This window comes from Rhyacophila brunnea, unplaced genomic scaffold (assembly GCF_057557595.1).
Source record: "Rhyacophila brunnea isolate RB1 unplaced genomic scaffold, BYU_Rbru_1.0 scaffold_10, whole genome shotgun sequence".
Taxonomy (NCBI): domain Eukaryota; kingdom Metazoa; phylum Arthropoda; class Insecta; order Trichoptera; family Rhyacophilidae; genus Rhyacophila; species Rhyacophila brunnea.
Window position 1 is genome coordinate 29,185,866 of NW_028232752.1, and position 13,718 is coordinate 29,199,583.

At 32.8% G+C, this 13,718-nt stretch overlaps 2 protein-coding genes across 3 annotated transcripts in view; one reads left to right on the plus strand and one right to left on the minus strand.

Moving 5' to 3' along the window:
* Positions 1 to 1,740, plus strand: part of LOC147079067 (carbonic anhydrase 7-like) — a 111,491-nt gene extending 109,751 nt beyond the window's left edge. Inside the window, exon 7 of the mRNA XM_085953110.1 lies at positions 792 to 1,740. Coding sequence (XP_085809236.1) covers positions 792 to 1,070 — 279 coding nt within the window. The 3' untranslated portion in view covers positions 1,071 to 1,740. The remainder of the gene's footprint in view (positions 1 to 791) is intronic.
* Positions 1,741 to 3,945: 2,205 nt separating this feature from the next.
* Positions 3,946 to 10,882, minus strand: LOC147079068 (coiled-coil domain-containing protein 12). 2 transcript variants are annotated; one of them, XM_085953124.1, is made up of 3 exons: positions 10,681 to 10,882; positions 9,285 to 9,405; positions 3,946 to 6,342 (listed from the first exon to the last, which is right to left on the minus strand). In XM_085953124.1, exons 1-3 carry the CDS (start codon positions 10,812 to 10,814, stop codon positions 6,133 to 6,135), a joined length of 465 nt encoding a protein of 154 aa, XP_085809250.1. In that variant the 5' UTR covers positions 10,815 to 10,882; the 3' UTR covers positions 3,946 to 6,132. The 2 variants fall into 2 exon arrangements, with proteins under 2 accessions (XP_085809250.1, XP_085809255.1); XM_085953129.1 differs by having other exon boundaries at positions 5,481 to 6,338; positions 9,281 to 9,405.
* Between the last annotated feature and the right edge of the window lie 2,836 nt (positions 10,883 to 13,718).

Below are 13,718 nucleotides of genomic sequence, written 5' to 3' on the forward strand. Positions count from 1 at the left end.
AGAAACTTGTACGTATGCAGTTCACCATAGAACACTTCACCGTGAAATGTTGTATCGGAAATATATGTCCGTATATTAAAGATCGTCCAACCTGTTTGGGTCATATAGTACTGACATAAAATTCATGTCTAAATAAAACACAGTTCTGATCGATTTATACTTCACAGGAAGCCAGCAGCAAACAAATTTTGAAAATAGCCAATATACTTGATTATTTGTTAGGTTAGGTTTTCATTCTTGAATTCATGGATTTTGCCAAAATCACCTATGAAAATTAAATTAATGTTCATATTGAATCTAATAAAATTGGACATCGTATAGTAGTATATAGTCATCTCTTTCCGATAAGAAAGCTCACGGTGCTACCCTGAGCTGTTTTACGTACAATTTACATGTAACCGTGATCAGTTGCTATTATGTAAATAAGTAAAATAAGAAACATGAAAACAGGTAAAAATATTTATATATCCAAGTTATTTTGAGAGTTTTTAAACGAGTGCCTTTGCTTTGATTTCATACATATGTATAAAAAATGTTTGTAGATAATTTAAATGAAAAACTTGATTAAATTTATAATCAATAATGAATAACATCATTCAATTAAAAGAAAATTTCCAAGACAATTTGCCTTATTACCACTCAAACACAATGACATGTATTGATAAAAAAAAACACAATTACTTAATGCAGGAATTTTCCCATTAACTTATTAATATGTATGTTATATTATAATATATGTTTTTCCTAATCACAATTTTTATATTGTTAATCATGACATTTTCCCTTTGCAGATTGAAAGTTTCCGTGAGCTGCGATCCGACCACGGCCGCATTACGCATAACTTCAGACCGGTGCAGCCTCTCGGCGACAGAACAGTTTTCTACAACACCGAACGGGAAGGGTACTTTGACAACTCAATAGATCCGCCGAAAGCGGGTAATGACGATATAGCGAAAGTCCCCAACGTTCATCAGAGAAGAAACAATGCATCGCTTCAGCATCTATCTATCAGCATTCAGTTTATTTTATCCTTTCACTTTTTGAGAACATTTTACAGTATGTTTATTTGAACAAATAAGTTAAAATCTGTGACCAAAGAATAAAAAAAATATTATTCATATTTATTTTTGTAATGAAGTGGCAGTTAGATTTAAAAACTGTTAATGTGCGCAAGAACTTGTAAATTATTTAAGCTATATTCTTATTTGAAGCAATGACATTTCACACATAGGCTGTCTTTTTTATGAAATAGTTATGCTTCTATGTAGACGTTTAATTTAAATTACTCAATTTCATTCGCTTAAGATTAAGGCTATACCTCACTCAGCTGAGGCACGGTCTAAAACGATCGTGACTACACAATGCGAAGATTGTGCAAACGACGCGTGCAGAACCAAACATAATTTGTCATAAAAATTCAACATGCCTCCATTTAATGTTATGTTTATTGTTCTATTAGTAATAATAATAATTTATTCATTGACATGTTTTTTTTTTCAAGTAAATGGGTAACGTTTTTTAGTCATCTTCACACGATTTAAGAATTAATTCCCCCGACACCATCACAAAACAAATTGACGTGTTCACAGTTCGCATTTTGCTCTCCAATTGGCAGCGAGTCCGAAATTTCATCGCACCTATAGTTGAAAATTATTTGCTGTTTTAGTGAAGTATGCTCTTAAACATAGATAAGTGAATTCAAGTAAGAAAACATAGCTTTGGTATTATAATTTATATATCAATAATTAAAAACAAAAACGAATTAACAATAATGTTTACTCCTTGAAAATTTTCAGCATGTATTTATTTATTTAGATCGTAAAGTAATTTAAATTCATACACAATCGATAGAATTAATTTGATAAACAGACCAATTTATTTATTTATATTATATAGATTAAAAATAATTATTCATTTCGTGTACGCAAATACTAGGAATGTCTATAAATTAAATAGATAACGAAAATTTAAACAGCCAAAAATATAATAATTATATTTGAGAAAAGACATTTCAATAACCTCGGGTTTTCTAAAACATTGTTTCATCTATAATAACTCTGTATGTTATGACAATCTACCGAAGATGTTTGAAATAAGAATTATTATTTGATATCAATAATAAACTGCACTAAATTAATTTTATTTGATTTATTGTTAATAGTTTTACATAATTTACAAAAAGTCATGTGCATTGAAGTATCCAGTCTTTTTTTTTTTTTTAGAGTAGGCTAGAAAGATAATTATTGTATACTTGCATACTAGAACAAAATAAGAATAATGAAAAAAAAATGGGGACTGTTATGGAAAAAGAAGTCATAGTTTGATATAATATTATTTCAATTAGAAGTTAATCCTACACTGTTTGATTATCTTAAAAACCAACCTTACAAAATGTTTTGTACAGCCGTGAACAAGTATCCATTGACTATATACGATTAAGTACTTATTTTCTTGATACATATAGACAAAAATTCTGTAATCACATTGAATGTTTAAGCATTTGTCAGTATATCATAATAATATCTATCTAAATATAGGAACAATAGAGAGAAGCAGAATTATGACATTTACTGAGCATAACTTAACACATTTCACTCAAACTTCTAAATGTATTTTCTACGAAATCTATAATAATTACATTGGCAAGGTATTTTAAATTAAATGTAAAAACTAAACATGGGTTACCATATTATTATAATATATATTTTTTTATTACCACATGGCACGGCGCCTTTATTTTAATGTAAGTAATTTAAAAAAATACTTTTAAAATAGATAAAACATTATGTGTAAAAAATGTTGTAGAATATTTACATCACTAATTTTGTTAATGACTTTTTGAATAGCTACAGAGTTTTCAGTAAATATTTTGGTATATGTTTTAGTCACTGGTTAATTTGCACGTATTTATAATATATAATCTTCGGTGACTGTTATTCACTTAAGATCGATTGGTTGTATAATATTCTAATATAATATTCTGATAATTATACTGTGATACTAACAAAAGCAATGTGCTGTTTCGGTGTATTTGATAACATCTGCGACTATATTCCAATGTACCCACAGCGAGTGGAATATATCACGGGTAGATTATTCAAACCTTGGTTACTCTAGGTAACAACAATTCGATAATGCTGGCACAATACATTCCACTCGCGGTGGGTGCAATGAAATACACGCACTGGAATGTCATTAACTTCCTTATTAGGATTGAACATAAAACTGAATGCAATTATTATTAGTTTTTTTACATACGGCACTCTATAACATGTAGTAAGTTGATTGGGACATGTTTTATTTCAATCTGTTTAACCCTACGTATCCATTTCTACTTTTAAAACATAAAACTATTGAATTTAAAATGTCATATTCTACAATGAAAGGTATATAAATTTTAATATCCAACCATAGAAAATGACAATTTTCTTGAGGATTTAAAAGTTATTATTACACGTTTACTCATAATATTCCTTCTTGTATCTGAGTCAAGTTATTAATGAGAATTAATGTGTCAATGTGTAGCACCATTTTTCAACTAAGGGCCACTTTATCAACTTTATCATATTTCACCAGGGATGCTAGATTTTTATATGGATCCAATGGATTAAAAATTGGGAAATACTTTTCATATAATGTGTCACCAAAAAATGTTGCCGTGCTTATCACCAGTCAAGATTTCCTTTAATTTTCTGAAACAGATAATATCTCTTAATTTCAATTTCATCTATCATAATTATTTTTTTACATTCAGGCTGGTTTACTTTTTTGGAAATCCTAATAAGTATAGGTTTTGGTAATGGTGTTCATCTTGTGTATAATACCATTTGGCAAAAGCAATAATTAGGACAGGAGTTTTTTATGAACATAAAACTGGCTGTCGTAATGGAAAAGCAATGTCTTGTTTTTTTTTAGAATGATGATTGATAAATAAATGTATTTTATGTAAAATTGATTTTTATTTCATTCATTATAACCATACCATAATCCAAATAAAGTTTGCACAGAAAGTAGGCAGGGCTAATTATTAGTAATTGTTTGATGCTGTCAAATATAAACATTTTAATTTTATAGAACACTAATTGAGATTAAAACAACTAAAGGTTAAGATTGAAAAGAAGTATTTAAAAGTGTCAAGAAAGAATAGACATCCAGTTGGTGGGGAACTCGACATTTGAAATCATCACTGTTTTTAATTAGTATGTACATGGATACCAACATCTCCCAAAAGAACAAGACTGAAGAGTATTCAGGTCCAGGCTACTGTTCAAAAAGACAAATTCCAGGTATGCAACACGATGGTGAATACAATTGCTTTGTATGGGTTTGAGAAACGGATACGGAGAAACAAGAGAATTCTATCCAAGTACATATTCGAAAACAAAATATTCTGATGAATACTTTGAACCATACGAATGCTGAGCACTGCTAACAATTTAAACCCAATATAATCAATATTTTGAGGGCACGAAGACTCAGTTGGGCTGCACCTGGAGGAGATGGGCGGATAACCTTAGGATGCATTGAGGCTTAGTGTGACTGACTGGAGAGAAAGCTGAGGATAGAGATCCCGGAGAACGGTTGTGCATTCGGCCATGGATCTGAGTGGTCTGTAGCACCAGCTTACATAACTATGTAATGGTGATAAATTCAAATCATACATTGCAAATGAATCATTATTAAAATTCAAAAAAATATGAAAGTCAGGAAGTTTAATGACGAGTGACTTCACTATGGACTGAGACAGTTAGTTGTGTTTTTTGTCTCAATAGATATTACCATAATTGATTGAGGAGAAAAATAAAACCAATACAACAATTCTGCCCATCCAAGGAAGAAGGCAGTAACTCGCAAAATTTGTAAAATTGAGTTATAAATGCCACCCGTTAGGTAATTTTGAAAGCTATATATTCTGTTCACTTTAAAATCAGTATTATCACTAAAATACCGTTAAAATCCTTAGTGAAAAAATGGACATCTGCTAAAATTATGGACGTTTCTTAACAAAAAGGCAGTAATTGCACCTATTTATTGCAGTTACTGCTTGTTTATTATTATTTTGTATTTTAACATCATACTAATAAAAAATATCACCGTTTTTTATTAATTCACAGTATTGAAATTTGATTTTATCTCGCAAGTGGATGAGAGTCAGTTACTGCCTTCTTCTTTGGAAGGGCTGAATTGCTTCCCTCTTGTTTTCTCTATGGTGACACTCTTTGAATACTCATTTTACTATTTGAAAAATAGAATGTCATACTCTCCATTGTTTTGGCATTTAATCAATAGTGTTTTGTTTTTACTTTTATTCGCACACTGTCTATGAAAAATTAATGTCATAATAATATTATTGTAACTGGTATATCACTTAATAAGTCATAATAGTACTTAGATGCACCTACAGATTAATTAGCAGCTGGGAGAAGAGATAACATAATGTCTGTCATGACAATATGTAAAAGAATAACAAAATTCATCTTTCAGATTCCAGACTTGTTTATTTTCCATAACAAAATCAATACTATATTAACAATATTGTTGTGGAGGTACCTAACTTCTTATATTATATTTTGAAAGTATATTCAGATATTTCCCATAAAAATGGTGGGTTTAAAGAGATATACATATATTCTAATTCCACCAAGTAGCGTCAGTCGATAGTATTATTAGATACAATGATATAATGTTTACTGAAATTTAAGGAATGCTTTTTTTAATCTTTTACCGATGGGAATGGCTGGAGCAACATTCAACTCAATGCAGAGTGTCTGGGACTCTGCAAGCCCAATTGCTTGCATTCTGACGATGCTGCTATACGGTAGCGATTCATGGCACCTTACGAAGGCTCAGAGCAACCGTATACTGAGCTTTGAAAACAGATTGCGACAGATACTGGATGTGCTGGTATGACTTTAGAAGTAACAAGGAGATAAGAGACCGTACAAAGCAGCCTCTCATCACGCTGAGAGTGAAGAGGTGAAGTTGGACCTGGCTCGGCCACGTGCTGCGGATGCCAGAAGAGATCTTCAACCTGGCTTGTCTTTCTTTAAAATAAATATTAAAATTTAATGTAGAAAAAAATTAAAACTAACATCAAAGTACTACCCTACATATTATATTTAAATAGTAACATTATGTCTTGCTGGGTTCTGTTGCAGTTAATGTTACCATCGCCCCCATGTTGTCTTCTTGACCTTCTTTAAGTCTTTCCCAAATTAATTCTGCTATGGCTTTCTGTGTCCGCCGCTCCAGCTTTTCCAGTTTTTTGGAGACATCTCGCTTCAAGTCCCAATCCGGTTTTCGTGGCGCTAAATTTGTAATGTCTAACTCTTCTATTACTACCTGCAACCAAAACAAGATTTCCTGTCATAACAAATTGGGATAACCTTTATCATTTGGGAATCTGAAGAATATTTGTCAGGTGAGCAAAAAACATATATTGTAATCCCAAAAATGGATATAAAAGAGTGAAAATTGCAGTACTTCATCTCGTACTCCATTAAGTGCAGTTTGTGTATACATATTAGAGGTGGGAAAACTGGTTGGTTTTGAAGACTAAGTATACTTACTACCAGTATAAAAAATACTTGGTATCGAAACTTGTTCCAAAATACTTAGTAGTATTTGGGATATTATATAGAGCGTTTGGCGTCACGGCAAACTTGTCACCATTTATGTCCTTCACTACACCAACTTTACAACTGGGGAGAAAGAGAGAGCAATGACAGTTGAGTGTATCACGGCTCGACATATGTGTATTATGCTATCTCGCTCGCGCGCATTTAATGTCAATAGTGTTGAAAGTCTACGAACACCAACTAGCGAGTCGCGATGATCTCATCATATGCGTTCGAACAAGTTTTTTGGGCCACACGTACTGAGTATGGGTAGTTTCATGCCGAGACTTGAGTACACAAACTGGTGATAGTTTTTCCAACTCATCTCTAATACGAGGGTGGGTCAATAAGTCCTTAGAAAAGCCGACAGGTGGCGTGACTAGTACTGTAAGCGGTTTGTTTTCATGCAGCGGCACTACCGATTCAGTATGCTGCGAAGTTTCAATCAGATTGGTCGGGTTGTTGTTTTTTATTTTCGTACATTTAAAAAAAAAATTTGCTTGTTTACAAAAATGGAGAAAATTGAGTTTAGAGCTGTTATTAAACATTTTAATATAAAAGGGTTAACAGCAAAGGAAATAAAAAATGAGTTGGATTTAGTTCACGGCATATCTGCTCCTTCACTTGCAACTATTTATAACTGGTTAAATGAATTTAAACGTGGTCGTACATCAACAAAGGATGAACCACGCTCAGGACGTCCTGTAGAGGTGACTACACCAGAAATGATCAATAAAATCCACGATATGGTGTTAAGTGACCGAAGATTAAAGTTGAGTGAGATAATTGAGGTTACAGGGATCTCAAAAGGTAGCGTCATTTCTATTTTACATGACAAATTGGGCATGAAAAAAGTTTCTGCAAGATGGGTGCCGCGTTTGCTCACAGTCGACAATAAACGCAATAGGGTGGTGGCCTCTAAAGCCCTGTTGTCGCTCATGCAAAGCAATCCGGATGAATTTTTTCGTCGCTTTGTGACTGTAGATGAAACATGGATACACCACTATACTCCCGAGACGAAAGAACAGTCAAAGCAGTGGATTGCGAAAGGCGAACCATGTCCAAAGAAGGCGAAAACCGTAAAATCAGCTGGTAAGGTTATGGCTACTGTATTTTGGGATGCACGTGGAATTATTTTCGTTGACTATTTAGAAAAAGGAAAAACAATAACAGGGGATTATTATGCATCTTTATTGGACCAGCTAAAAAACGAAATTGAAGAAAAACGGCCTCATTTAAACAGGAAAAAAATCCTCTTTCATCAGGACAATGCCCGTGTTCACACATGTTTACGATCAATGGCTAAAATTGAAGAATTGAAGTTCGAATTGGTCGACCACCCACTGTATTCGCCAGATTTAGCCCCCAGTGACTTTTTCCTTTTCCCAAACTTAAAAAAATGGCTAAGTGGACAACGTTTTTTTTCAAATGAAGAAGTCATCGATCGGACAAATGCTTATTTTGAGGACCTTCCGAAAACTTATTTTTCTGTCGGTTTAAAAAAAATTGAGAAACGTCTAACCAAGTGTATTGAGCTCCAAGGAGATTATGTTGAGAAATAAAAAAAAAATACAAAAATAAAAACTGTTTTAATGCTTTTTTCTAAGGAATTATTGACCCACCCTCGTACATACGTCTCCCATGCACAAAATTTAAGTGTCATATATTTCAATATTCAACAATTCAGACTACAGACTCGTATTGTATTATAAAATACTAACTAAGGCAGGTATTAGACTATCAAAGATATTTGATCTAATGTTTTATAGCATTTCTATTATAAAACACAAGAGGGCATATTAAAGAGTAAAAAAAAAGTTATGTTTAAAAAATTGACGACAAAATTGTGTTGGCCTGCATGTTTATGTTTCCAGTCTTTTAATATTGCTATTTTTGTAATCTGGGTAGCGATTATTATTTTAAAACATTTCATATTTTTTAATTGTAATTAATAATCAATATCATATCATATCATATCAATAATAATAATAATAAGGTCAAAAATGGAACTACTACGAAGCCATATTGAATACGTCATTCCAATGTCAGATTCTGTCCTGTTGCGAGTCTTGATTGGGTAGTTTACGACTGTGGCTCCCGCATCAATTCTTCAGATAAGTTTGTGGCACTGTAGTTAATTTTTTGCCATTTTCCATTTTGAAACGAGCAGTCACCACAGTGGCCGCCAACAGTGTTGCAAAATTTACTGAATTTTTTGTAGATTTACTGATATTAATATTGGATTAAAGGTCATGTTTACGTGATTTTTGAGAGGATACTTTTAAAATTATAACAATAGCAGTTTTGAAGGCTACTAATCTATTTTTATTAAAGAAAGGTAGTTAACTTTTATAATTTTTTTTCAACACTACACACTTTTTTGCTGCACTGTAAGTTTTTTTTGATAGTCTAATACCGGCCTAAGGCTTTGGTGGGTGTCACTAACAGAACTAAAAATGACATCAAAATGCATTATTTTTTATATAAGAGTATTTTTACACTGCTGAGGGTTTAAAACAGATTTTGATCTTTCCCAAAATTTCACTGCTCTTTATCAATTCCAGCTATGATAATTTTGTCTTAACCAGTTTTTCAATAAGAAACGTGTGTTCAACTGAGTGTTGAAATATTAAACTCCAGATTGTAAATCGATGTTACTATACTTGCCTTTGTGTTGGCTGCGTCGAGCTGATCTTTGACTTCAGAAATTACATCACCGGGAGCTGCGTCAGGTAAAACAGATTCCTTTAATTTCTCATCTTGAGGCCGATAACTACGAAATTTTGGCCTGAAATAAAAGACAATTATCCGTAAGAGTTCCTTACAATTTGCAGTTTAACATTAGCTGGCTGGGAAAACTTTATAATACACTTATTCTGTATTTCAACCAGAGACATAGGTCCAAAAAACAAATGAGCTAATTAATAGCCAATCCTCAAATGATTTCCAAATTCTACACAATTTACTTAGTAATTATTATAGGAGGGTATATTATAATAAAATACCAGAGGTGCTATTTCAGATTTATAGCGCCTGTACACGTGCATGGATTTGCCAAGTGTGTATTTTAAACTATCGCGATAATGACTGTTTACACGTAAAAGTGCTGACTGTCTCGCCAATCTCATTCTTCAAGAGTAAGCCAGACACGATGTTGTCATTTTATGGTACTATTTGACTGGTCGTGAAAATTGGTTAACCTCAAAATAAGTCTCTTGTAGAGTCCGAATTCTATATCCAGGCGTACACATCACGCCGTTCGCGGACGGAAAGGATTGTGCGATCGCATTAGACTGTTGTAAGTTTTCAATGGAAGGGAACGAGAGGGAATGCAGTGTTGGATGCTGGAGTTTGGTGTGACGTGTACGCTAGGATATAGAATTCAGATATTAGTTGGTTTTTTCTGGCAGGCTCACCTACAATGTTCTTCTGCGCAGGTGCAGATTTCGTATAAATCGCATGAAAATTCTTAACTTTTTTGATTCATATCTGCAATCTTGCAACTTGCACGATAATACATGTTTACACATGAATTTTCTTGTTAAATATACGTAATGTCAGCAGTAAATCCTTGCACGTGACAACTGGGTATTAGTTTAAACGCAGAAAATTTATAGGTCGGACGAAACTGATGTAATGTAAATAAAAATTAGGGTACAAGTCGGTTATGGGGAAGCCAGGCGGGAACCGCGCCAATTGTCATTGCCGATTTTGGCAAAATTCATAAATTCAAGAATGAAAACCTAACCTAACTTAACCTAACAAATAATTCAGTAATTGGCTATTTTCAAAATTTGTTTGCCGCTGGCTTCCCTTAAACCGACAAGAACCGAAATATGTACGCAATGTGTTATAAATGTTCATCAATCTATTTCGAGCTATTTGTACGCAAGTTGTAGTGGCATTGAATATTATTCTGGTGAATATAAAAGTGTATTACAAAACCGAAAAGTAATATTATGTTAACTCACAGTGTAATATTTATAGCTTTAAATAGGTTGAGGTAGAAAACCTACAATATACCTTAGATGGCATGAAATAATGAGGTTATATGATGACTTACTTCGGAAGAGCTTCCAATGATTTTCCTGTGGCAGTTTCATCTTTATCCGAGTCGAGTTTTCGTTTAAATGATTTCAATCGTTCTTTTCTTTTTAGTGCTTCCTCTTCTAGTGAACCGACTTTTATATCACCCATGCTGTCTTGTTTATGACAATAAACTATTTAAAAGAAATGTTTGACAGTCTGTTTGCACTTTTGCAGTCACATTTGACAGTTCAGGAGTTCAGCCCAGAGACAAGTTCAACCCGTAGTCTATGGTTTATTGTGTGATATTTTATCAATTTATTATCTATGGACATCATTTTGTTTTATTGTATTAAGCCTCCCCCAAACCAAAGCGAATATTCGCGGCGAATATTCGCAGCGAATTATTCGCCAATCAAGCTCGTATTGGCTTACGGGACAGAGCACGCTTGCGCGACCGCCTTGCGTCTTGAGTGCGAATTTGCAGCGAATATTCGCTGCGATTTTCGGGAACTCTGTCGACAGCGAATTTATTCGCGGCGGACAATTTCGCCAAGGGAATTAGTAAAATCAAAATGGCGAAGACATTGAGCAGCTGATCGAGTTGGTCCGGAAATATCCAATCCTTTATAATTTCTCTGACAGTGACTACAAAACATGAGAAAGAAAGATAAGATATGGGATGAAATTGGCAGGGAAATTGTTGAAAATGGTATGAAGGTCGTCATAATAATATCTTTTATCTTTGTCTAACCAAAGTATGTAAAGTTTTTTGACAGGATGAATACGCTATTATAAATAAATAACTTTAATCTAAGCTCCCGATATTTAAAAAATACATATTATTAATTTGCGTCATGCACAGCCTTTAATAACAGAAACTTTATAACTTTGATTGTTAGGGCACTGACAGTTCTAACTTATTGCGATCGTTTGACGTTTTGGTTTCGACTTTCGAGCAGTCATATCAATAATGTTATAATTAGGTATCATTCATAGATAAGATACGTATCATTTACAATACCTACTTCAATCATATTCGGTATCGGTCACGTAAATACCCATTTTATATTCGTTGATAATATTTTTTTAGGTTAGATAGGTAGTCTAAGATTATTTTTTTGCATCTAACATTATGCAGCATAGCATTTCTATTGTAGCTAAAGATATAATATACATATAGGTAGATAAGTAGGTACTCCATGTCGTCATTGTGGTATTTTGTAAGGTTTTAGACCAAAAACCTTACATACTACTTACTATCGGGTTATTTACAGTAGGACATAGGTACCTAGGTTGTTTGTTTTTTGATCTCAAGAGACCTCAATCACAAAAACGATATTATGTACCTATATACCTACTAGGTATATATTTCCTTCATTATGTATAGGTATATTGAGCTAATAAACTGGTTTTGCCCAGTGCCGACCGCGAACCAAGATAATATCTACATGTTCCATGTACCTACCTAACATAACCAATGTTTTCTGTTTCACATTAATTTGTATACCTACCTACAAACATTTTAAACTTAATTGAGATGTTCTTAAACTTCTGTTCATGTAATATTATGTAGGTAGGTATATCTTGGTCTGCATTAGGCAATAAGATTAATAATTTTATGTGCATGTAAATATAAAGGTCAGGTACCTCCTCTAAGTACATAATATTATATTATCATCATGGATACCTACCTGAACGATGTTGGAGATATACTAATGCTTTGTGATGAATTTAATTTTAGCAAAGATCTTCAACCTTTCAACGTAGGTACAAAGCACCAGAAGAAATTAAAAATGAAACCCCCGGCATTAACAGGAATAAAATAATATTTCATCATCAACATCAGTCGGGGTCATTCCACTGCTAGATGAAAGCCTCTTCTAGCTCCTTCTACTATTTTCGGTCTCTAGTTCTTCGCTGCTACATACTTTTATTGTACTTCACGTGAACAAAGAGATCAACTAAGTGAAGTGTCAATCAACAAAAGTGGCATTTGTGCACAATGTTAATGAATTTTCCAAAACATTAAGTGTGATAATATAATATACAAGGATGAATAAGGCGTGGGCGAGGGCCAAGGTCCATTTTATGATTCCTCTATTGATGTACCTATTTTTATTAAGAAAAATGTTTGCCGTAGAATGGGGTGAATACTGAATAGACCCTTTTTAAAATTTCTATTTTTCTGCTACACATTATTCGGACAAATATGAATGACTTAAAACCTGTTTCTATGGACATAATCATACTCTAAAATATTTTTCAACTACCATTTATTATCAAACAGCCAATTTTGTGTGATGTCTCTTTCTATCCAGCGTTGGGGTGATTATAGACATGGCGGGTGGATAGAATCGAATAATGGTAATTTCCTAATGTTAAAAATGTAATTAAGTACCTACTGTACATTACAAATTTATGTAGGTACATTTAAGTATGTAAATCAAAATCAAAAATATAAATTTAAATGTTATACAACACAGTATCATGTAAGTATTTAAAAAAACATATACTTACATAAACATCTATTTATCCAAGAATTATTTGATACTTGAATCTGTATTTTATATACCATATTAGATGGATGTATGTGGTGTATTTTGTAAAATATTTGGTATGTATTTATTATTTAACTAAGCGTATTTAATTTGCTACGTGACCTGTAGCTCTTTTATAATCACAAATTATTGTTGAATGTTCCGAAAATGAGTTTATGTGCCGAAACAGCTGTCAAGGTAAATGACTCAGTTAAAGTAGAATTAACAAAAATAACTATATTTCAAAACCATTATAATCCATCTACCATATAAACACCATTTCAAGTAATAAAGAAATAAAAAGTCACCTAATTAAATAATATTATACTAGAAAAAATATACTATCTATATACCCACTTAATTTTCATTTAAAGTTGTAAAACGCCCGGTTACTAAATAGAGGAAGGACAGAGTCTTCTGGCACGACCGAATCACATTGGAATGGTGTTATTGTCATTTGAAAGTAACAATACTGACACCTAAATGAGTCGCCTGCACTGCCAGAATCATCTGAACCCTGTCTACCTATCTATAT

Coding starts and splice junctions, on each gene's coding strand:
- LOC147079068 (XM_085953124.1), bottom strand. CDS start 10,814: ATGGGTGATATAAAAGTCGGTTCACTAGAAGAGGAAGCACTAAAAAGA. Junction 9,406..10,680: donor TCATTGGAAGCTCTTCCGAA/GTAAGTCATCAT, acceptor CTTTTATTTCAG/GCCAAAATTTCGTAGTTATC. Junction 6,343..9,284: donor TCGACGCAGCCAACACAAAG/GCAAGTATAGTA, acceptor TTTTGGTTGCAG/GTAGTAATAGAAGAGTTAGA.